At 48.9% G+C, this 22908-nt stretch overlaps 1 protein-coding gene across 4 annotated transcripts; it reads right to left on the bottom strand.

Moving 5' to 3' along the window:
- Positions 1-1244: 1244 nt before the first annotated feature.
- PACSIN3 (protein kinase C and casein kinase substrate in neurons 3) lies at positions 1245-22275 on the bottom strand. Of its 4 annotated transcripts, none has more exons than XM_030481487.1 (12): positions 22159-22275; positions 10307-10390; positions 8640-8740; positions 8044-8200; positions 7067-7302; positions 6509-6664; positions 5832-6007; positions 4951-5071; positions 4364-4500; positions 3839-3904; positions 3185-3345; positions 1245-1562 (listed from the first exon to the last, which is right to left on the bottom strand). In XM_030481487.1, exons 3-12 carry the CDS (start codon positions 8691-8693, stop codon positions 1447-1449), a joined length of 1380 nt encoding a protein of 459 aa, XP_030337347.1. In that variant the 5' UTR covers positions 8694-8740; positions 10307-10390; positions 22159-22275; the 3' UTR covers positions 1245-1446. The 4 variants fall into 4 exon arrangements, with proteins under 4 accessions (XP_030337347.1, XP_030337349.1, XP_030337350.1 ...); XM_030481489.1 differs by lacking the exon at positions 22159-22275 and adding an exon at positions 21900-21957; XM_030481490.1 differs by lacking the exon at positions 3839-3904.
- Between the last annotated feature and the right edge of the window lie 633 nt (positions 22276-22908).

Genomic DNA, 22908 nt, shown 5'->3' with positions numbered 1-22908 from the left:
CTTGACTGAGGTTTGCAAGTCTGACTTACCCAAGTTCCTCACATGTGCTAACCCAGGAATTTCACTGCAAAAGGCTACTACAAACTCACAGTGCATCAACAGGTTCAACTGAATATAGTAAGTAAAGAGTTTTTAAACTATTGTTTTTCTTTATTTTTCCTAAAATCCTAGTTTTTCCTTCTTTTGTTCCCTCAAGATCTTGGGTTTATCCTATTCAGAACATGTCCATCAGTCCTCATGTTTGAATATGCAGAGCACTAGGATCAGGACCCCACTTTGCCTCAGCAGCCTCAGAGGCTTTCAAGGACAGAAAGACAGACCAGATACAAGAGGTTTGATAACTGCTCCCTGCTGAAGGGCACTTTACAACTGGGCATAAGTACTCCTGCAGCAATTCAGAACCAGAAGAAGAGTTACTCTTCTATAGCTAATGTTGTGCCAGCCAGCAGGAAGCTTCCAGACTCTGCTACCCTTCATCACAGCATAGGGGTTTTGGGCAAAGCACGTATCAGTCAAGAACAGGTAGGAGAAGGTAAAAGAGAGTCTTTTCTGTGCACCAAGTATTCATGAAGAGGGGTATAGCCAAAACTATCTAGAAGCTTTAGAAACCAACACATACTAGTGCATTTAGGGGCCCTAAGCAGAACAGCTCTGGGATGTGGCTGCCTTTCTGTTACTGCCAGCTGTCAGTGTGTGTCCATTCTAGCCTATTCTAGCTCAGGGAACATTCAAGTCAACTCTGACCTGTTGCCAGAGAGTTGTGTTAACAACTTGTTAACCTGAACAGCCACATCATGCAAGGAAAGCCTTGCTCCTGTCCCCAGGCTATACTATCATTCATTTCTGGGGTTATCCCAAGAAATATGAGGGCTCTGGGAGGAGACATCAAGGTTGTTGAAGCTGTATCACTTACACCAGCTGCTTTATCAGGAGAACCAAAGCTGCAGGTGAAGGATACTGAAGACTTCTGAAAGATGTGGGACAATAAATAGATTTCTGCCAGTCAGCTTGATTGAGCCAAAAAGGGGAAGCAATACCACAAGTTCCCTATTACACTGCACATCCAAAAGTTCCTTCAACAGGAAGCTTAGGGGCAGGGTTATGGATGCATTTGCACTGAAGCCAAGGAAGGCTGCTTGCTCCCTTTTGAGGAATTGCATGTGTTACTTATCTTTTTCCACTGACAGCAAGTTGAGAGGACATGTTCCCTTTCTGCACTCCTGTAGTGCTCACAGGCAAAGAAATCTTTACTCATCCTTGTTTATTTATTAGAAAATCCCTACAGGTCTAGGCATTTAAAATAAAGCATTAGTTACATGGAATTCATGCCCTCAAAGTCCAGAAGTTGCTGGATATACTGCAAAGGTGGATTGGGGCCAGCAGTGACCCGGTGACCTCTGCAGGAGATGCTGGTGTGGCTGTGAGACACTAGCAGGGCAGTAGCAATCATGATCCAACTTTCTCAACATAGTTAGCAGGATAGAGTCCAACTTGGCCACTGAGAAGTCGGCCTTTGCACCAGCCCTGCTCATCTTCCTCACTGATCTTCATTAATTCTTCACCTAAAAGCAAAACCAGTCATTAGGAAGCAGTCTTGAGAAATGCAGCATGGCATTTTGCCCTCAGAAGAGCTGATAAAAAGCAAGACCTATTGGTCTGAATCACCACACTTTTCTCTCCACATCACACTCGGTATCACACTGCAGTTTAACAAAAGCCAGAGTTCCTGACTTCCTCAGGATCTATGCTCAGTATCACCCCCCAGGCCAAGGAACTTAAAAGACAGATCTTCACTTCTGTTGTTCAACATCAGAAATATTGTTGTGCCTTATATTCCTGCATGCTTTCCTCCCTCCAGAGGGGTGTGCTTAGAAGCCAGAGATAGCAGAAGGATCTCAGATATTTATTTCTTAGTTGCTCCTCTGTAGCAGGTGGGAAGGAAATGTAAGAGGCTGCTAAGCTCTGGCTGTTAGGACCCAAAATGCCTATTCCATGATGGAGAGTCTGGTTTGGCCAGCAAGGCATGGAACCAACTTGTTTCCCAGACTATGGCCAGGAAAGGCTTTCAACCTTCCCCCATCTACTTTGGGAAGGGGCAGAAGGGTCCCCTTCTCCACCAGTAGAAGGCCATACTTCTGCCAGAGAGGGAGGTCTGACTGCATCAGTAGGCACATCCCACACTGGCAGAGGCTCAGAAAGCAAGCTGTCTGCTGTTAAGCTTAAGCCCTACTGGTGCATGCTGCTCAGAGCAGATTCAAAAAGGGGATGACTAAAGCTATCCAGTCATGCCTCATTACATCTGCTGAGTGGAAAGAGGGAAAGTCAAGTTGTAGAACACCCACACTGCAAGATACTTTAAAGCAACAAGTTCGTGTTAGGAAGTTTACTAGTATGGTAGCACTGCAGTACAGGTTTTGGCCTCAGGCACAAGCCCCCACTACTGAGGGACTTCAGTGCCCTTTCAAAATGGGTATATTTTGGAGAGGTACAGCACAGAGATACCATGTTACACTCAAACCAAGCAAGACTACAAGAAACACCCTCAAGATCCAGATGTCCTCTTGGAGTTAGAAAAGATGGCACATGCAAACTAAATTGAACTGAAGGGTAAGGGGGTCTGTTTCTCCAGCATTCTCTCTCACTCAATCCTCTGCTGAGAGCCAGGATCTCCACTCTCAAGATACCCATTTTAAGCAATGGTTTGCATAGCTCTTTTTTGCCACTTGAACTCTGCCTTCAGTAGTGCCTGTCAGTCATCTGAGCTTTCTCCCAAAACATCTATCTTTTGGTTCCTTCAAAGGACAATCCAGATCACCTACAGAAATTCTGTATCAATGGCACAAGGGAGAAACATTTAATAAAGTCTCAAGATACAAGGCAGAATAAATTCCTTAAGAGGAGGCAGAAAGGATCCATTTTACCACTTAGGGTCTGCTCTTCCTACACTGTGACCAAGGCCTTGACAGTCTCTTTTTAGACGGCCTCACTGTCTCTTAGTCTTAGAACTAAGACTAGAGGTCTTTCCAGTGCATCATCCACCTCAGAGGAGCTGGCAATGGGTCAGACCAGGGGAAGAAGAATATCAGTTTTCAAGGGGACATCCAGTTCTTAGAGAGTGTTTCCATCATTCAGGCAGCCCGAGGGAGGACAGTACAATGTTAGTAAGAGGTTAGTGCTTCTGTACCTGCTTTAAAGCTCAGCTCATCAGACTCCTGTCCTGTGTAATCATAGAGCGCTCGTACCCGTACACCTGGTACCTTTATGTCCTCCTCGTGCCCGTTGGCATCCAGGCACTTCTTGGGAGTGTCCTCATCTGACCACTCCGAAATGTCTTCCTTCCCTCCACTTTGCATGTGCGAGGAGAGAGGGGACAAGATGGTTGTGAGTAGAATCAGCTCTCACCCACCTCCTCCTGAACCATGCACCACCCCCCTGAGACTGCTGTGCTATAGAACAAGGTGCAAGAGCCCCAACAGCCAAGTGAGGGTGAATAGGGAGGAGAGATCCCAGATCTGGTTGAAAGCATGGCAGCATTAGAGCCCTGAGGGGCAAGAGGATAACCCATTCCCAAAGTGTTTCCACACATGCACACTCTTCATAACCTCATCCTTCCCTAGCAGACCCTCTCACACAAGGAAGGCCAGTCCTAACTGGAGAGCCCAGCTGTGTCCAGAGTTATTCCAGCCAAGAATAAGACAGGAAAACCCATGTCTCCCATCCCAAAGAGATGTCTGGAATGCTGTTTTCCAAGTCAGGAACAAGAGCAGAGGGGAAGAGCAGCAGAGGACAGGCACCTGGCACCCAAAAAACCCCTGAAGAGGTTACGTTCCATACTAACTTCACTTGGGCGGGTGCCCTCAGGCTGTCATAGAAGAGGCTGTTCTGCTCCTCTTGGTAGGAAAACCTGTGGATTGGCAAATAGGGCCCCTGAATCCAACAGGCTGTGAAATACAGTAGTGGCCTTGACACATCTCTATATCCCAGTTCTTTTCTGGCTGGTGCACTTTGGCCAAAGTTCACCTTTTAAAGCAGGATGGCTGCTGGAACTGCAGGACATGTAGAGTCTCTTCAGCCTCTCCCTATTCTCCAGCTTGCTTCCTGGCAAGGGAAGCAGCTATACCAGATTTGTCAGGTAGCACTCAGCACTGTGCCAGGGGACAAGTATGCACCGGGAGGCAGTACATACTAGACAAAAAGAAGGCAGCTACTCTAAAACCCCTTTTCCACCCTGTCCTTTCTAAAGTGGGATGGGCAAGAAACAGGAAGTTAAAGGAGAAATCACTCCTATCAATCCAACCCATCCATGAGCCTAGCCAGGACTGTACTCTTCCTAACCTGATGGATCCCAGATTTTAGCCCTTACCTTTGCCTTGTCTGCAGAGGGGTCTGTGAGACAACCCCATCCCGTGTTGGCAGAATGCTGGTCAGGGTGACATCATCAGCCATCTTTCCACTCTTCTCCTTCTTGGTGATGGGCCGTTGGCTTTCAAGGGACCATTCCTGTCCAGGGAAAAGCAGTAACACAATCAAGCCAGTCCAGTACAAAAGCTTTGTGCATCTTTACTGGCCAATACAGGACAGAACACCAGGTCATACTTCAGTTGTGGCTCAGCTGGTCAGCCACATGGCCTTGCTGCCATAGCAGGCTCACTCCTATGGAATCACAAGCTTCAACAAGAGGCCCCATGAGAAAGTTGTAACAGGAACTTGTCCCAAGGCCCTAAGCACCAAGTCCTGTTCTCTGACCTTGCAACTGGCTGGCTATCTGCAGCTTGGCAGGGCTGCGTGTGTCACCTGGGGCACCGGGGAGCTTGCAACACAAAAGAGCCCAACATCCTGAGCCTGCCAAGCAAAGACGTGCTCTTTCCAACACAGCAGCAATCCCCCAATTCCAGTAAAGCAGCTGAATGTTTAGAAATAGTAAAAATACACTCCAGAATGCTACATCACCTCAAACTGAGGCCAGTTCATCGCCATGCCTGGTCCATGAGTGTTGCGCCACCACTTCAGGTCCTCCTGGTTGTCTGCAGCCAGGATGACTTGGTAAAGATCTCGATACAACGCATGAAAGCTATGAGCAGGAACAGACAGAACCACCAATAACCACATCCCTGTGTTTCCCAAAAGCCAAGTAGGAAGGAAGGGTATAACCTCATGCACAATTACATAGCATCCAAAATCCCACAGGATTAAGGATGCTGGAGCAGCACCTGTTCTGAGCCACCCTTACAGGGGAGTTGGCCTGGCAAGCAGGACAGGCTTGTTTGGTGTGGCAGTGGTTAACATCACCAAGTGAGCACTGAAAGAGCCTGGCACATTCTTGCACACAGACAGGGAGGTGGCTCAGATTTGTTGCTTCCACTTTAAAAGTATAGAAGCACAGAAGATTTTTGGCTACACGCATTTCCCCTGTGTAATCCCTACTTAAGGGCAACTTGTGGGCTTACGGTTATCATTATCTCACAAAAGGTTTCTTTACTCAGGGCAGAATGGGTGCAACAACTATAGATACTAGAAGGCAACAGACCTGCACCCCTCAGGCTGGGATTACATATAGCAACATGGAGGCATTTCATAGCACAGAAGTAGTGGAAGGGCTCAGAGGCAGAAAGAATCCTCTCTGGGGAGCCTGGCACTATCTGAGGTGAGACACCAGCACTGGTCAGTCTAATGGAACCAAATGCCAGTTCCAAGACACACTTTGGAAGGGGAAGGAGCCTTGGCAGATGCAAGCAGGCAGCTCCCCTTCCCAGAGCCCAGAACTGGCACCCCTCACCAGAGCCCTGGGCTCCCCAGGCTGGCAGAATTCCCTCCTGTGGCAGGGCTGGTACCTTTCATTGGTGGAGAGGTTGAGATGTTGGTGCAGATTCAGTAACATCTCCTTAAAAAAGCACAACCTCTTGCGCTCCGCTTCCTGGCAGCCCTCAAACACTTGCTCCATGTCCTCCATGTAGCGGGGATTGTAACGGTTCAGCTCTTCCAGCATCTTCTCATATTGATCCTTGCACTGCGTCAACCCAGAAGGACAGCACGAGTGAGATGTGTTGCCTTCGTGTCACCCTGCTCTGCCTTAGGACTGACAAGGTTTCTTTTTCCCCCTGCACTGCTAAACAAATACACCACAGAAAGAGGAAATCCCACAGCTGCTATCCCAGTCCACTGCTCTCCTAATGCTCTTGCAAGTTCCTTGTTCTTTGCCACCCTCTTCTATAGAGGACCTTCCACACTTTCACTCTTGTGGGCAGGCAAACCAGCCACTTTGGGTAGCACAATCTTCAGCCCTGCAGCTCCCACCCACCAAATCCCCTACTTTATTTACTTATAAATTAGATCTTCCCCAAAGACAGAGTTACTGAAGTCTCAGTCTAACTCACTCAAACCTCAAGACAGTGGGATCTCACCCCTTCTTATAGGCTTCAGCAGGAGCCATTTCTCTGAGTGACATTACAACCAGTGCTTCTTCCTCGAGGAGTATCCCCGTGACCCACACCCATACACCACCACTCACCTTCTCAGCCTCCTGAGTGCACTTCTCTACACGCTCCCGCAACTTGCGTAGCTGTTCCTGGGAGACAGAGGAGTCTGCCTTGGCATGGTTCTCCCTTGTATGGGCTGTTTTCTCCTCCTTCCGGGCTGCATGATAGTTTTTCTTAGAAGTTTCCACCTGTATGTAGGAGGAGGATGCAGAGGAAGCCATGAGCCTGACCACACTGATCCTCCGTTACTCAGAGAGGGCATGGGAACATTTGTTAGTGTTGGCAACAGTCGTTTCAGGACAATGTAGCAGGAATGCCTACATGGCATTTACTAAACCATGCTCCAAAGGGAAGAGGTACCTCCAAATGAGCTCTTTTTCAGTGCTCACTGAATACAGAGCCTGTTACCAAAGTCTTCCCACATGGGAAGAAAGCTACAAAACCACCAAAACCAAGAGAGCATCAAGACATCCCTCCTTCTCCAGCATTCTCTGCAGCTCTGGCTAAACCCAGTTTGCCCGGTGGCTCCCACACTCAGGCAGCCACCTCACCTGCCCTCATCCCTCCTTCCCCATTCACACTTCACTCACATCTTTCATCTTCTTCACCCACGGTTTCTGGGCCTTGCGGAACCCATCCTCTGCCTCCTTTGTCTCCTTGAAGCCTCCAATCATCTGCTTGTGGTAGGCCTCCTTCTGCCAGGCCTTGATCTTATCCGAGTCCTTCCCAGCCAGGTGGTTCCGAACAGCCAAGTGGATTTCACTCAGTTTGTCTGCAGCTGTGAGGAAGGCATGCCAGGCCTTCTCCAGAGTTCCATACTGTGGACCTGCAGGAACAAGCACCAGAGGGGCTCTCACACCTCCTGCCTACAGAAGGGAACGCAGATTCTTTTCCTCCTACACACATGTATCAGTCTGGAGTCACTTCCTTAACTCTCCCCCATCACACAAGACAGCACTGACTGGTCTCCACACAGCCCCAACAAGCAGCATCTAAACTGGCTGATGGTTACTACTTTTGGGCAGGCTTAGCTTTCCTACATGGTGCCAGCTAGGCGAAGGTTTCTGTAGAAAATTCTCTTCACAGATCTGGCCTGAGCTTCAGGATAGATAACGCTAAATCATGACTGGGCTAGCTTCTGCTTCCAGGACTAGTTCCCATTTCTTTGGGAGATGCTATCAGTTTGAGCCCACTGCCACTACATCCCAGCATTAGTAGCTACTCTGTCTGGAGGAGGAGGCAGCAGGACAGCCAAGCCATGCTTAAAAGGGGAAAACTGCAGCTTGGTTTAAGACTTGGACTGCCCAAGGAATTGCCAAGCTAAAGAAATATACACTAATGGGTTTTTGTGTACCCAAACACCTGACAATAGAGAGAACACCTCTCCAAGAGGATCAGAGGACTGGCTACAAAAACACACACAAATAGACACCCAAGAAAGTCACCCTCTTCCTGGAGAAGGGAAGCCTGTTCCTCAAGGAAACAGCATCATCTCAGTGAGAGACAGCACTCAAGGAAGAGAGTGCAATGATTGCATCCTGCTTCCAGTCCAACCTGTCAACTTTACCTTTCTCCACTGTGGTCCTCCACTTACGGGACCACTCTGTCAGCTGCTGGGCATAGTTCTTCTCGATCTTGGCTCGCTCTTGGAAGCAGGAGATTAAGTCATTGCAGAGCCGGTACCCATCATCCACACGCTTCACCGTCCGCCTGTAGTTTCCAGCCTGAAATGTCACACAGCAGCATCATTTATACTGTACTGACTTCCATGTTCCTTCAAAGCAGACAGCAGCAGCTCAGTCACTGCACGGGCAGGGAGCACAAGCCCTTCTGAAGCCAGCAACTGAGCTCAGACCCTCCTCTGGCACTCTCTCAGGCAGGCACAGCAGAGGAGAGAAGAAGCCAAGACGCTTTGCTTGCTTCTCTCCCCACTCAGATCAGTGTCAGCTCACCAAGGAACTCCCATTCCACAGCATCTGTGGAGGAAAGGGTCACCTCTTCCCTGCAGTAACACCCTGTGTTCCTAAACCTCCCCACAGTTCCTCCCTCCCACGCCCCAGGAACAGCGTGTCACCCAGGAACTTGAAACTCAGCCCCTGATTCCACTGGTGGGAGGTCAGAAGACATTCCTCCCTCCCTCAGACTCCGATTATCTTTCCTTACCTCCCAGAAGCTGCCCCCAGGAGCCTCCCCACCAGCATCATCTTCTGATGACATCACCCCCGTTTTCTTGCAGCAGAGAATCTTTGCAGATTTCAGTTAAGCTGAGAAGAGAGAAAAGTGATTTCTAACAAAGCACCGGCTGAGCCTTTGCGGAGAGAACACTTCTCCATGACCCTTGGAGCTGGAGGAGCCCAACTTACTGCCCTGCAGGCAAGTACTGACACCACTGCACCTCCAGCAGTGCACTGCTTAGATCCAGCAGCAATGCCCAGGACTGGACCTGTCCCCTCTCTCCCTGCATATTGGGAAAGGATGTTGTAGAAGACAATCTTGCCAAACCTCAGCTGTACAGACACTGGAGATACTGGTGAATCCAACAGTGGAGATGGTAGTGAACCCTTCAGCAGCACCAGACATCTCTGCAGGGATTCCTTTCCTAACCAAGGCCCTCAAGAGGGTAGCAAAAGCTACAGAAAACTGAGGTAGCTAAAGCTGTTAAAATCTGCCTTGAAAGACTTTAAGTAACTCTTCTGTCAACGGAGATGACTCCAGCTTCCCGGTGTGACTCAGGATTACAGGATTACAACTACTGACTGGAGAAAACAAGGCTGAGCAGTCAGCAGGCTGGCATGTCTTGAATGGGGAGGAGCTCTGTAAGCTGCCCACCAGCTGAGCTGGGCTTGAGCAGAGCTACAGAAACATGCTGGGGCATACCCAGGCGAAGGGCCCTGCAGCACACATGGTGCTTCCCCAGCAGCACTGCTTCCCAGAAACAGCCCTGGAGAGCTGGATTTCTTATTACACTCAGCTCTCCTCGGTGACATGGCTTAGTGGTGGTCTTGGCAGTGCTGGGGTAATGGTTGGACTTTATGATCTTAAAGGTCTTTTTCAACCTGGTTGATTCTATTAGACCCAAACTCCGGCTAGAACAGAAAAGGTTCATCTCACCCTCTGTTGTGTCAGAACTCTGTGCTAGTCTGCGCTGCCAGTTTGTTCCTCAAATGGTGCAACACTACGGATTCCTCAGGGAGAAGTTCAGGGTTGCTCTTGTACAGGAATGAGAGAGGGAGTATTGGAAGGCGGCCCAAGCCCAGTCACTTGCACACAAAGCCACTCCATTCTAGGCAAGGCTGGGTTAATGCAGCAGAGATGTCCTTTGCTGCCATTTCTCCTCTTGCACATTCCTAGTTATAAAAAGCTTCCCTCACACCCCAGAGAGGTATCTGCTCCTTCTGCCAGCCCGAAGAGAACACAGCAGACATGAAGATCAGGTTGAGAGTCCACATCTCCCACCTCCCGCAAATCCTTCTCAGTGATTTGAGCCACACCATGAAGCATCCCAACACAGACTGCAGGCATTTCCTGCAGTTCTTCTGGAAACAGTTTGGCTCTGTTTGACCAGTCTCACCCCATGGAGAGTGTCAGAAGTACATTAATGCTGTTTGTCTGGGTTTCTGCTGAAGGCTGAAGCTGAATTCCAGTCACTGAAGAAGTTGTTAAATGGGACGTGACATTCAAGAGCATGAACCCTGAAACCTGAAAAATACCTCCACCCATGCCACCAGCTGTCCTTGTCCTCCCTCCCCACCACTTGTCAGTAGGCTGCAAAGCTATCTTACATGCCTCCAGGGCATGCAACTCTACTCCTGTCCCCAGTAACTACATACCTGAAAGCTGAAAGTGAGATGCTGCAGGGGAGCAGTGGGCAGCCAGCAAGGATGTCCCAAACTCTTCAAATTCCCTCAAAAAGGCTGGAGGAGACAAAGATGAGCATGGTTAGACCCTGCTGCTGCTCTGCAGGGATGCTGCCTGGTCTGATGCATCGCAACCCTAGAGGTGTCCCCCTTCTGCCAGCTACTAGGAGGGGCACCCTCTGATATAGCAGCTGCAGCCACTGTGCCTCCTGAGATGCCACGTTCCAGCACGTAGGAGAGATGCCAAATCCTTGTGTCACAAGATCTAACCCCAGAGAGAGTGAAAATAGAAACATTGGGGCGGCATGACAGCACTGTGCGGGAAAGGTACCATCACAACAGCTGAGCAAAGGGACAGCTCGGGCCAGGAAGGCCGAAAATAAGCACTCCCCAGGCACCATACATGGGGCTTGGTCCCCCCTCACTGCAGCGTCCAGCTTAGCAACCCCACCACCTCCATGCACTGCTGCACATTTACACATAGTGGCTTTGGAAGGAAAAGGGAAGGACAGACACATGCACTTTCTCCAGTTCCTTTTTACTAAGGAGGAAGAGGATTTATATACAAAGGACTTGATAAGTCTGTATTTAAAAAACAAACCCAAAACTCACTAGAATGCATAGTCTGGTCTAGAGGCCTAAAGTCCTTTTAGTGTCAGAGCATCCAGCACTGCCCTGGTAGGATGCAGCTCTCAACTAGCAGCCAGCAGTGCTTTTGTCCCTTGGTTCTGTGAGCTGTCCCCATCACCTTCTCAGAAATATTCTGCCCTTATAGTACAGGTAACAGACATCGACTTTCTACAGAGGGAAGGGAAGTAAAGGCCTGCAGAGGATAAGGGAAGCAAAGACAGAAAGAGGCCTTTTTGTTTACCTCACATTCACTTCCCTGAAGATTTATTACAATGTCAAAAGTCTATTTGTTTAAAAAACTGGTAAGCAAAAAAAACCCCTTCTCCTCAGTCAGCAAAATCCACTTTGCTGTGGCTAGAAGGTGATGGCAACTGAGAGCAGAAACTGCAAAACCTGGAAGAGGGATTTTTACCCAGACATTAAGACTATTCTGAAGAAGTGAAAGAAGGTAGGGAAAGTAGAAGAGGTAAAGAAAAGCAGACTGGGGTACTGCAGACTAGTGACCTTTGGTGAGGAAGGGGTTGGGATGAAGAGTTGGGACACTTAAGCATGATCCAGATTACTGGATAAAAGGTTATAGCTCATCACAAGCCTTCTAAGGCTTCCCAGTGGCCCCCAATAAACCAGACTACACATTCCTCAAATTGCCAGGATTAAAGAAACGTCATTAACACTGGTGTAAAAAGTAGACTTAAAAGTGCCCCAGACCCCGTCTTTCTTTCTGCCAGTGAAGACATAGATCAATGGGATATGATATGTGGAGGCTGTATCAGTTTTTCCATGCCACACCCCCATCCCCACTTTATCAGGAAGCAATGAATCACGAACATGCCTTCCATCTCTGGTTTCCAATTCAGGCTGATTCCACAGCACTCAGATTTGGGGGTAAATGTGGAAAGCTGCTGTGAATCACAGCGTGCTTGTTCACTTGAGGGACAGTCAAGCAAAATGCCAAAGAAACCCCTCTAAATCCATTCTTTCTGCAGTTTCCACATTCAAATTTGAGCCATACTCCTCAGCAGTTCCAAACCCAAGTAACTGGATTTACTATCACTAAGATCAACAGGCTTTGAAAAATAATAGTAGCTGTGCTGGGTCAGACTAAGGGCTCTCATAGTCTCTGCAGACAGCAGCCAAAAGCAGATACCTTCCCTTGCTTTGAGAACAGAGCAAGCATACATGCTGCCTCCCTGCATGCTCTCCAAGCCTCTAACCATTTGTTGACAGCAACTTCCCGAGCTGGATATGGCACCTATGAATTTAGCAACACTCAATGGATTTCTCTTCCATTCATTTCTTCAATGTGCTTTTGAACCCACATGAGGTTTCAGCATCCACAATATCATGTGGCAAAGGATCCCACAGCTTAAGGCTATCCTGCAATCATCACCACAGGAGCTAGGTGAGAGAATACAATAAAGTAGTATACTCTTTCTGCATGCTTATCTCCATGAGCTGAGGAGCAGCCAGTCGAGTACATATTTCCATAGCAGTTGTATACACTTCATAGAAGTGTAGAAAAATCTAGCCTGGTGGAAGCAAAGAGGTCGAAGAACAAGGAGGACCCTTTTCTGCCAGGCTTTTTCTGGACTTCACATACTCCATGAGCCCGTGTCAGTCAGCAGATCAAATTGGAAATGCATGCAGACATGGGGAAGTGCTTGGTACTGCACACACGGGCTGAAGAACAGCTGCTGCTGTCACTCTGAGCCCTAGAAGAGCAAATAGATTGTCATTCCACCCCTTCATGTCTAGCTATTCCCAAAACACCACGTGTTGTGAGCCACCAAGAGGTTGAGACCAAGGAAAATTTGAGTTTCCCAGGAAAAGCAAATATTTGAGTTATAGATGCCAAAGCCTGGAGGTTGTTTTGCAGCAGAGATGACAGGGCTACCTTGTGGATATTGCAAGGCCAGGCTGGACAGGGCTTTGAGCAACCTGGTCCAGTGGAAGGTGTCCCTGCCCATGGCAGGGGGGTTGGAACTAGATGATCCCTTCCAACCCAAACCATTCTGTGACTCTATGACAGCAAGAACCACCACATGATTCAGGATGGCTGGCAGAGTCTAGACAGTATGAGCATAGAGCTGGAGTTATACTGGGTCAACTAGAGTTATATGTGAGTCAGCACCAGGTACAAGACTCCTGATGCCACTGCCACCTCTGCTAATAGGAGGCTATCCAGCAAAGCATACTTACAGGACAAAGGAATGTCTATCCCTACCTTCCCACCTTCCTCTCTCAGTTAAGAGCTACTTGAGACCTCACTGCAGCTCCTGCAAGACGAGCTCTCTGAAGAAGGAAGGAAAGAGTGACTACACTTCTGTTAATTTCACACCTCTGCAGGATCACAGACAAGGGCATCACAGGCACCACTACAACCAGCAACATCAGGTAGACAAACTGAACCATGCAAATGAGATTTCTACAGAGCTACAACCCTTCCTGCTAGTAGCGTTAGAAAAGTATCCTCTCCTTCCCCCAAATACCTTCCCTCTCTCATGACCAACAGAGTTATTAGGCCACACCTGCTATCAACTCCCTATTAAGTTATCAAAGAATGGCTCTTGGTCTTCAGCTGCAGAAAGGCAGAATGGCTCAGGACTGCCTCACTGGTACTGAGCTCCACGTAGGGAAATGCCACAGGGCTTGTCATGACAGAGCCGTTTCCACCTTTAACCATGTTGTTAATCTCACCCCTGCTCCAGTCAGTCACACATCTCTGACCGCAGATCCCTGCCCTCAGACCAACATGTCATTCCAAACAAACCTTCCCATTCAAAACATGTGTGAACCTGGCAACACACTACAAGGTAAGCCTTTTTGTTTCATGCTTGCACAACATGAGTACGACAGCATCTCATCCACAAATAAAACTTCTAGACCCAATAGTAATAATCACTTTTCGCTTCAGAAACCTTTTCCTAAGGCAGGTAAACCACAGAGATCCTCTTCCCTCTACACCACACTCCAATAATTCCAGCCTCCAAATGCCCAAGGCATCACTTCTGTGCATTGCTTGACTGCCTCCTAAGACTCCTTGTAAGCAATTGTTTTTCCAAGTTTGCCAAGAAAAGCCTTTGAACTCTACAAATGCTCCAAGGGCTGGAGCATGCAGCCCTGCAGGAATTCATCCATAGGAACAGAGCTTGCACACTGCACTCAACAATACTTTCTGCCCAACTCCTATCCCCTTTCCCAAGTGCAACAGCAAATGCTGCATGCAGACACATGTAGGAACAAGTGAAGTTATATTTATTCAAGAACAGAAACTGAGGTTTTGGTAGAGGCATATTTTTATTACGGGCCAATTTCTCTATAGGTGTTAAAGCCAAGCTAAGCAAGAGTTTAAATCAGGAATGGGCTGCTATTATTTCCACCTCAAGACAACAACTACCACCACAAGGCAGCAATGTGAGACTTCTGCAGCCAATTCGTTTGATTCCCAGAGTCACTGTTGTGTACAGCAGGCAGTGGTGAAGGTGTTTTCACTCCAGGGCACTTCTGGTGTAGGTTGCAGATAACCATTTCAATCTGAACAATACAAATACACAGAAGGATGACGACACCCTCCCCTTACAGAACAACAGACATGAAAACCCTTGGGTTTTTTTTCTGTTCACTTGTTGTCAGAATGGAACTAGAGAGCTGGAACCAGGAGGTTCCACATGACTCCAGCAGTGGAATGAACTGGATTGCTGCTGGTACAGCAGTGCTAGGAAGGTCCCTAATGGAGAGAATGAAATGGGGCATGGGATGGGATGTCCTTTCCAGCCTCACCATCTCTGGTGGCATACATCCAATAGCTCTGAGCTAGTGACTGTGATGATTCCCTGTAATGTGCTCTCCACTGCCATACAGAAGAGGACTGATATTTACAGGTGTACTCACCCTTCTGAAGAGGGGCTGGTTTTTCTCTACAGCCAGAGAGGATGCAGCAACATGAAGATTCCCCAAAACTTCCTCTAGAGATATTTATCTTACTGCTGCGGTCACACCCTTGGTAGAGTCACCTGACTGGGAAAGGGACTAGGAGCCAGTGCTTCCCGGCCTCTCCCTAAGGACCGAAGCCTGCCAGGGCTGTTGAGCGCAGTTTCAAGCAAGACTTCAGCTGATCTCTCCAGCCAGGGAGAGGTCAGAGAGACATCGGGCTAAAGAGCAGCTACACACAAAGGTCACTTCAGCTATGTGCAAGCCTGTCTCCCATACAGTGATTCTCTAGAGATCATGCTTCTGCCTGCTAGCAAAATTACCCATGATTATACTGAAGTACTAAAATACAGACAAGATCCTGTTGCACTTAAAGGGCTGACATCCTGCGTGCTGCTTCATTATTCTCTCTTATTTCAGACCACAGCTGCTTTATATTGGTCTTCACATTCAGACCAAGCTAATGTACTGCAGACAGACATCCCCCTATGTGTCACCCCAAGTTGCTTTCAAAATGTTCATTCAGAGATAAATACTTTCCACCTTTAGTAGCTATTCCCTGTCAGGTTCTCAGAGGCCAAGGCTACAAGACAGGCTCTACCAGCACATCGCTGCTGATCTAAAGGTTAAGATTCCTGACTGACATAACTTCACCAGGCAGAAATTGTTTCACAAGATAAGGAGAAATCCTGTTTGCTTTTCCAGTGATGTAGATCTTTAGTATTATAGGAACACAGACTGCTGCTTAACACAACAATATGAGGCAGTGTTAATGAAGGAATGTATTGGGCTGTCAAGGTCTGTTTGTTTTTCCTCAGTTGTTCCTCCTATGAAAAAATTGATTATAATCTCAAATATCCACAGAGCTAAAGGAAGGAGGAAATCAGTGCTGGACCATGGGATACCATACTCTAACAGGGCAACAGGCCATATTCATTTTGTATGTTTAAGATAGTTGCTAGAATAATCTTGACATGTATGCTGTGTCTATGTATTTAATAGGCAGCTACAAATAGCAGTGGGTAGCTTAATAAGACATGCATGCAAGCTACCAGGAACAGCACTACACCAGCCTACTCTTAGCACTGTGAATAGCATAGCTCCTGTTGCACACACCAGTCTGCATGCCCACTTCCCAGTTCTCACACTCCCTGCCTCTCTCTCAGGGGCAAGGTTTTAAGCCATGTAGATGCTGAGAACCTGTAATCTCTGCTGTCCCACTCCCTGAGCCTCTTCACTTGTTTGCTTCACATGCTGGGTATTCCTCAGGGTACTTCCTACCCTGCTGTATCAGCCTCTGCAAACAAACACCGGGCTTGCCAGCAAATACATGCAATCAGCACCTCCCTTTTAATCAGAAGGGACTCCAAAGAACTGGAAGCTATTTCTCCCTAAATCATTAATAAACAGGTATTTAAAGCTCCAGCCAAAGCTATTATACCCCTCCTCAGCAGTCTCAGTCTGCACTGAATGCAGACAGTTTTTCCAGGATTTGATCTATATTTCACCGGTAATGTGACTGGCAAGACAAGATCAACAGTCCATCCTGTAACCCAGTTGTCTATAACTTAGTAAAGGTAACTCATCCCAACAGCAGGCTGAGCCAGTCCACCCAATTCCAACCACGCTTTGAGTGAAGAAGTTTTGTTCAGATCTTTATGTGAACAGCAGTGATCCAAAGAGAACAAAATGCCCCAGCTTCATTCAACTCCGAGCAGAGAGAAATAACGGAATGTGGTGATTGGGGGTGTTTCCTGTGGGTGGGGGTAGGGGAGGGAGAAGTCCCTGTCAATGGAACATTCTCCTTCTGTGATTGAATCACTTTGCAACCCCCAGAGCAGGGATCAAGTTTACTTGAATGCATTAAGAAGTCTTAAGGAAGCAGCCTGCAATCAATGCAATCAACCAACCTCTATAGGCACCACAAGCCAGTTAGCTCTGTTCTAACACTGAGCTTCTGGGTGTTTCTTGTTTCACCAGATTGCACAGTAGTCAGATGTTTCCAATCAGCCCTCTCTGCTCCTTCCTCCCATTTGGAAATCACAGGGGGGTTGTTTTTTACCCAGCTGCTGTTGTGAAGCTTCTGGCATCACTTTACCTATAGTTGTCTTTTCCATTAGCTGTCTTTTGAAGAAGGGGGAATGGCAGATAGAGTTGGCAAGTATTTTGTCATTCAGACCAAGTGTGTGGCAAACATACGGCAAATGAATTCAATGTACTGCATTTCTTTATCTCTGGTTGCATCAAACAGGTTTCTGGTTTTACTTGATAAAAGATGATTATTATGTGAATACTTTCCTTCCAAATATTCATACAAGACAAGAACCTGAAAGATCATCAAAACATTTCTGAAGTTCATCCAGTTCCCTGTGCAGTTTTAAGTCCCAAACACGCTGTAGAAGGGAGTACAACCAACTTTTTAACGTGAGAGCTGAAGAAGATAAGCTTGAGTGCTAGAATAGCTCTTATGGTAAAGGAGAAGAATGAGGTAAAGCATCACACCCAGTGCTTCTGTTCCATGTTGTGGTCAGTTCCCCCGCTCCAATGGCAAGGCTCTTTGTTCACCTTTTGCCACCATAGCTAGGTTTACTCAATTGTTTCCTCCCAGGAAAACCTAAACAACAGAAGGAACAACTGCCACTGTAAGACAGGCTTCAGTACCACATGAACTGGCAGAACTATAGACCAGCTTTTACAGAGAGTCATTTCAGTCTTTTATGGAACCAAACATGTTTGCTCTGTGGACTGGAGAGAACATTCAGTAACTTCAATTCCCTTCATAGCATCTCCTGGTTCAAGAAGTTTGGTAGATTCAATCACCTTGTAGGTACTCCATTCCTAAAGATACTCATGTGCCTTTCTGACATTTTTCCCTAGGATACACACAGATAACAAGGGTGAAGTAGGGCAGCCATTAGGAAGTGGCTTCCACCGTACAGAATCCTATTTCATGCATTCTTCTTGAAGTTCATTATCCTGAATGTCATGGAGGAAATTTTAGCTCCTTTCATACTATCTGCACAGAATCTGCTCTTTGGTATCAGTAGTGCCTCTTTAAGTAAGTTTTTTGGATCTCAAGCTGAAGAACAGGACTATTAATATAAATTACTTCATATCAAAAAGACCCCAGGAGAACACAAGCAAACGAGACAGTCAGCCCAAAAGGCACACATCACAGCATAGATTTTAACTTTTCTGCATCACTGGAATGTCATTTGCTTTCTCAGCCCACTGCCCAAAGCAATGATCTCAGTTTCTGATCCTCAGGACTCAACCTGACACGTAAGAAAAGAACACTAAGAGGTTTTTTTAAAACCAGAAAGCACAAACAGAGCAATCCAGTGGGGTTTATTTCTCCCCAGTGGCTTCCTGAAGCAGCTCCTATCCCACAGCTCAAACCCCTAGGTTTTTACTTGCATTGCTGCTGGAGTCAGCATCAGGCTTTCACACAGGTCAGCAGTCCCAGTACAAGAAAGAGCTGACTGAAAACACCAAGAAAGAAAAATAAATATCTAGAATCATTCAAGAAGTGAGATATGCTGTGTATTCTCCCAATCCTCAATGAAAGCTTCTTGCCCTTGTCAGAGAGACAGGCACAAGCCTACTTCAGGACTCTATTTAGCAGTAGCTGATACAGCTCAGCTCTGCCAGGAGCAGGAGAGGTTTGGCTCAGCAGCAGGGATACTGAGGAGAGGAGGAAGTTACTGCCAACAGATAATCACCTACAGGCAAGTGAAAAGACTGACCATGTCCCTAACAATCCAGGAGGCAACTACTATATCTTCCTGCAAGTAGAAGAGACACAGCTTGGGCAAGCTCATGGCATGGACAAGAGCTGAGGAGGATGAGGACTTGCTAACACTTAGCTGTGGGTTGCCTGCAGCAATTCTAAGTCCTCTAACCTGGAAAAGGTTACAATAAACAGAGTCCTACTATAACCTCCTACAAAGAATATGAAATCTCACACAAGCCTAATGCCTCTGCATCCAGGCCCCCGGTACCATGGAGATCTCTCACATGCCTCTTCAACAAACTACAATGCCCAGTGACAGCCACTAGATTTAATGCACAAATTCTGACTATCACAGGTCTGAAAGGCTCTTTCCCATCGTGCCATTCACAGTGAGGAGAAACCACTTAAGACTGAGGTATGATTAGGATGCCAGTCACACAGAATGCCTTATGGCAGTGCCCGGCTTCAGCCCACATTTCAGCTTGAAGGAACACGAAACTAATGTACCTGTCACTGAAAAAGCTGGATGATTATAGCAGAGGATGCACCACTGGCACTGCACTGACATTACACTTTGTGCTGCTGGAAAAACTTGTGGCCAGACAGTCAGAGTGAATTTAGATGTTAAATTAGTGGTCACCATGGCACAAGGTAGCGGCAAAAAGCTAGCTCTTAAACAGCTCCTTAACCGCTCCGAGGATGCAAAGTTCTTTCATTAGTCTTCAAAGAGCAAAATCCCAAGTTTTTCATTAAAACTTCCAGATACAATAGCCACTGTTTTCTGTCCTACCCACTAAGACCTCAGACTAATGAATTACGGCTTTTTATTAATCTTTCTGACACAGTTCCCTGTCACACAGTCCCCTCTACACCCATCACACTGAGTAACTAGTGATAAAATAGCTTGCCCGATCAGAAAGTCTGCTTTAAAAAGATAAGAGTCCCTCAAAGGGCTTAAACAGCTCTCCTGTTGTTTAGGCACTTCCCCACAAACTCTCCAGAGCAGCCCAAATTCACACATCACTGATCAGCTGATGGCAGAAATAGAGGCAGTTTATTAATGCGCTCTGATCAAGAGCATAGCTTTTTCCACTCAGGCTACAGGCAGATACTTTCAGCTTTCCAGGTCCCCAGTTCAATCCCTGGATGTCAGCCATGGCACAGACCAAATAGTTCAAACAACCGAATAATCTCCAGCCCTCAAGACGGTCAAAATAAAGAATATACAGTGTTTGCCATGCTGGGTGATATGAGTTCTAACAGCAGCTCATGTTGCCCCAGTGCAGGGACTAATGTGTTCTCCGCTTACCATCTCTTAAAAGCAGTCACATCAAATATACCTGAGCGAACTGTTGAATTAAAACCCAAAACCTTTCTCTTTCTCTCTGTACATATATTTATGTTGAAACTTATGATCATTTAGAGAAAGCCCAGCAGATTCAGGCTAGCTCTTGCATAATCCACAATAACCTAAAATGACTAAAAGCACCAGTCATTGTCCTGCGAAGAAATTAATTTGGGTCCATAAGATTTTCAGGCTTTCATGACTTGGTTACGCATAGAGTCTGCCAAGGACCTGCAGCATTTTGGCACAGTTCAGTTACACACAATCCTTATTCACTCACTGATGTTTGAGAATGGAGTTCCAGGTGGACAGTTGTTCTCAGGCCTATACAGAGCTGACACACTGAATTTACTGCTTTACACAGCCTGAGAAGGAGAAAAGTCTTCACTTGGACAAGTGCAGGCAAGCCAGGGAAGCTCAAACTCATGGGTCAGAAGAAAAAAAGAAAGCTGATAAAGCAATACAATACAGCGAGCACAGAACAGGGGAGGCAGCAAGCAGCTGATCCAGCTCACACATTCATTCTGTTCCAAGCTGCAAATCAAAGGACAATCTAGTAAATATTTTAGGGAACTTCTAGTGAAACGCTATTAATAGCACAAACCACTGTCAAAGCAGAACAGACTCTCTCTCGCACAGAGCACGTTGTACACGCCACAGAAAGGTGAATCCTTGCCCGAAAGAATGTGTGCAGTTATGCAATGCATGGGGAGAAGCCTTACTCAGGCTCCACCCCGAGACCAGCTCACACCTGAAGCAAGGAGTATCTGGACCCTGTCATTTTAGCCCACACGCTGCAGTTGTGCATTCTGGTCCCATTACGCACCCAGAGCAACTTGAGTCATCGCAACACTTAGGGACTTCTTGGTGACATGTGAATTCAGGGTGGAGTAAGAGGCTCTGCCAGGGTTCTGTACTGCAATCAGTTACCTTCGTATCAGGAATTCCTCTGTGTGAGTGAGACCAGCAGTTGATTTGAAGGGGAAAGAGGCTCATCCCCTGCTGCAGGAGACAGTGAGCACCAGCTGGGTAAGGAGAGTGAGCAAAAAGACCAAACTACATCCTAGGGCTATGAGCAAGTGTGCAGAGGTGGTCAGCTAACCTCCCCCTCATCACCACACTCTGAGCCTTCTGCAAGCCTGAAGAACTGAAGCAAGCAAAGAACGCACAGTTGGCATGGAAAGTGGTGAAACTGGTTAATACATTGGGTCATATTAACTTCATTTATCGATAGCTTCGCAGAGATCACTGATCCCTCCTCCCGCACGCACTGACAAATCATAGACTGTCTCCTCAAGCACTAAGTGTTCAGGCCCACTAATACCCTCCATGTTTATCAGCTTTTTCCTGCCCTGGGCCAGAGAGGACACGGTAACCCCAGCAGCCGGCCAGGGGCCGGCTGACACAGCCGCAAGCAGCACCCCTTGGTCTGCCCCACACCCTGCTCTCCCTTCCCGCACACCGAGACCGCTGTCAGCAGCCAGAAGAGGGGAAGAGGACGTGCAAGGGCAGGGCTGAACCCAGCTCACAGACCGACAACACGGACCCCCAAGCAAGGGGGTGCAGCCCCCGAGCCTGGGCCCCAGCGAGGCCCCTTCCCCCAGGGGTCCTGGGAAGCCGCTTTACCCCCTCCGCCACAGCGCTGCCAGCGCCCGCGGCTCCGGTTTCAGAGTGGGAAGCGGCTCAACACGGCCCCGGCACAAAGGGGCCCCTGTCCCCGCCGCGGAGCGGAGGCGCTGGCCCCGGAGGGAGGGGGGAGTCTCCGCAGCCCCCAGCAGCGGCGGCACCCGGTGAAGGTCGGGCTCGCAGCCGGGCTGCAACGGGCGCGGAGGGACCGGAGCTCTGCGGAGAGCTCCCCGCAGCCCCCCGCGAACAACCTGCCCGGCACCGCGGACCCGCCGCCCCTCCCGCCGCTCCCCCGCACCTACCGCGGGTGTCCGCTCCGTGTCACGCCGAGCCGCCTCCCGGTCCCCTTCTGCCCACAGGCAGCGCCCGGCCGGGCACCGCCTCCCCCCGTCCGCCCCCTTTCCATGAGGAAACTTTTCCCTCGCAGCTGCCAGCGCCTCCCGAGCCGCGCTGCCCGCCGCGGGACCGGGCCGGGCTGTGCCGCCGGGACCCCCGGCACCCCACGGGGAACAGGTCCCAAAGCGCCCCGGCGGCAGCAGCAGAGGTGACCCCGCCGCTTACCTCGCAGGCGGCGCGGCTCCACACGGCGGGACGCCCGGCGGGCAGCGGCCACCTGGGCTGGGAGCGGGACGGGCCCTCCCCCTATTTCAGCCGCGGGACACGGGGGCTCCCGCCCCGCCTCCCGCGGCTCCCGGCGGGGCGGGCCCGGCCCCAGCGCTCCGGTGGCGGCGGGGCAGCTCCGGCGAGGACTCCCGCCCCCCTCCGCCGCGCTCCTGATCCAATTAACGGGAGGCTGCCGGGCTTTGCCCGGGCAGGTGGGGCCGGGGGGGGCGGCCGGGGGGGCAGCGCGGGCTCCCGCAGCGGTTCCCCCGCCATGGGGAGGGCCGGGGGTTGGCTCTGAGGAGCCGTTTCTAAACAGCGAGGAGCGGGCTGGGGGCTCCCCAGGGTGGGGCGCTCTGCCCGGCATGGCGGGCACCGGGAGGAGGGGGAGGGCGGCCCCGTGAGGAGCTGCCCGCTCGGGCAGGAGTCGGTCTCTTGTCTGTGTTGCAAGCCCAGTGATTTAGGGCTTTAGGTAGTTTTTAGTAAGTTAGTTCGTGTGCTGACACTTGGGGCCCAGAGCCAGCCGGGTGTGCTGGAGCAGGAGGCCCAGTGGGCTCCCCAAGTCTCGCTCACTCTGACGGTTGGAGACCAGCTTCACCTCGGGTCCGCCTGGCATCCTTCCTCTTTCATCCCAATCATAGAATAGTCAGGATTGGAAAGGACCTTAAGATCATCTAGTTCCCTGCTAACACTGTTCGGCCACTCTCCCTT

This window comes from Strigops habroptila, chromosome 4 (assembly GCF_004027225.2).
Source record: "Strigops habroptila isolate Jane chromosome 4, bStrHab1.2.pri, whole genome shotgun sequence".
In the NCBI taxonomy this organism is placed as follows: domain Eukaryota; kingdom Metazoa; phylum Chordata; class Aves; order Psittaciformes; family Psittacidae; genus Strigops; species Strigops habroptila.
The sequence above is the reverse complement of the archived record's forward strand: the minus strand, read 5'-3'. Positions and strand labels throughout refer to the sequence as shown.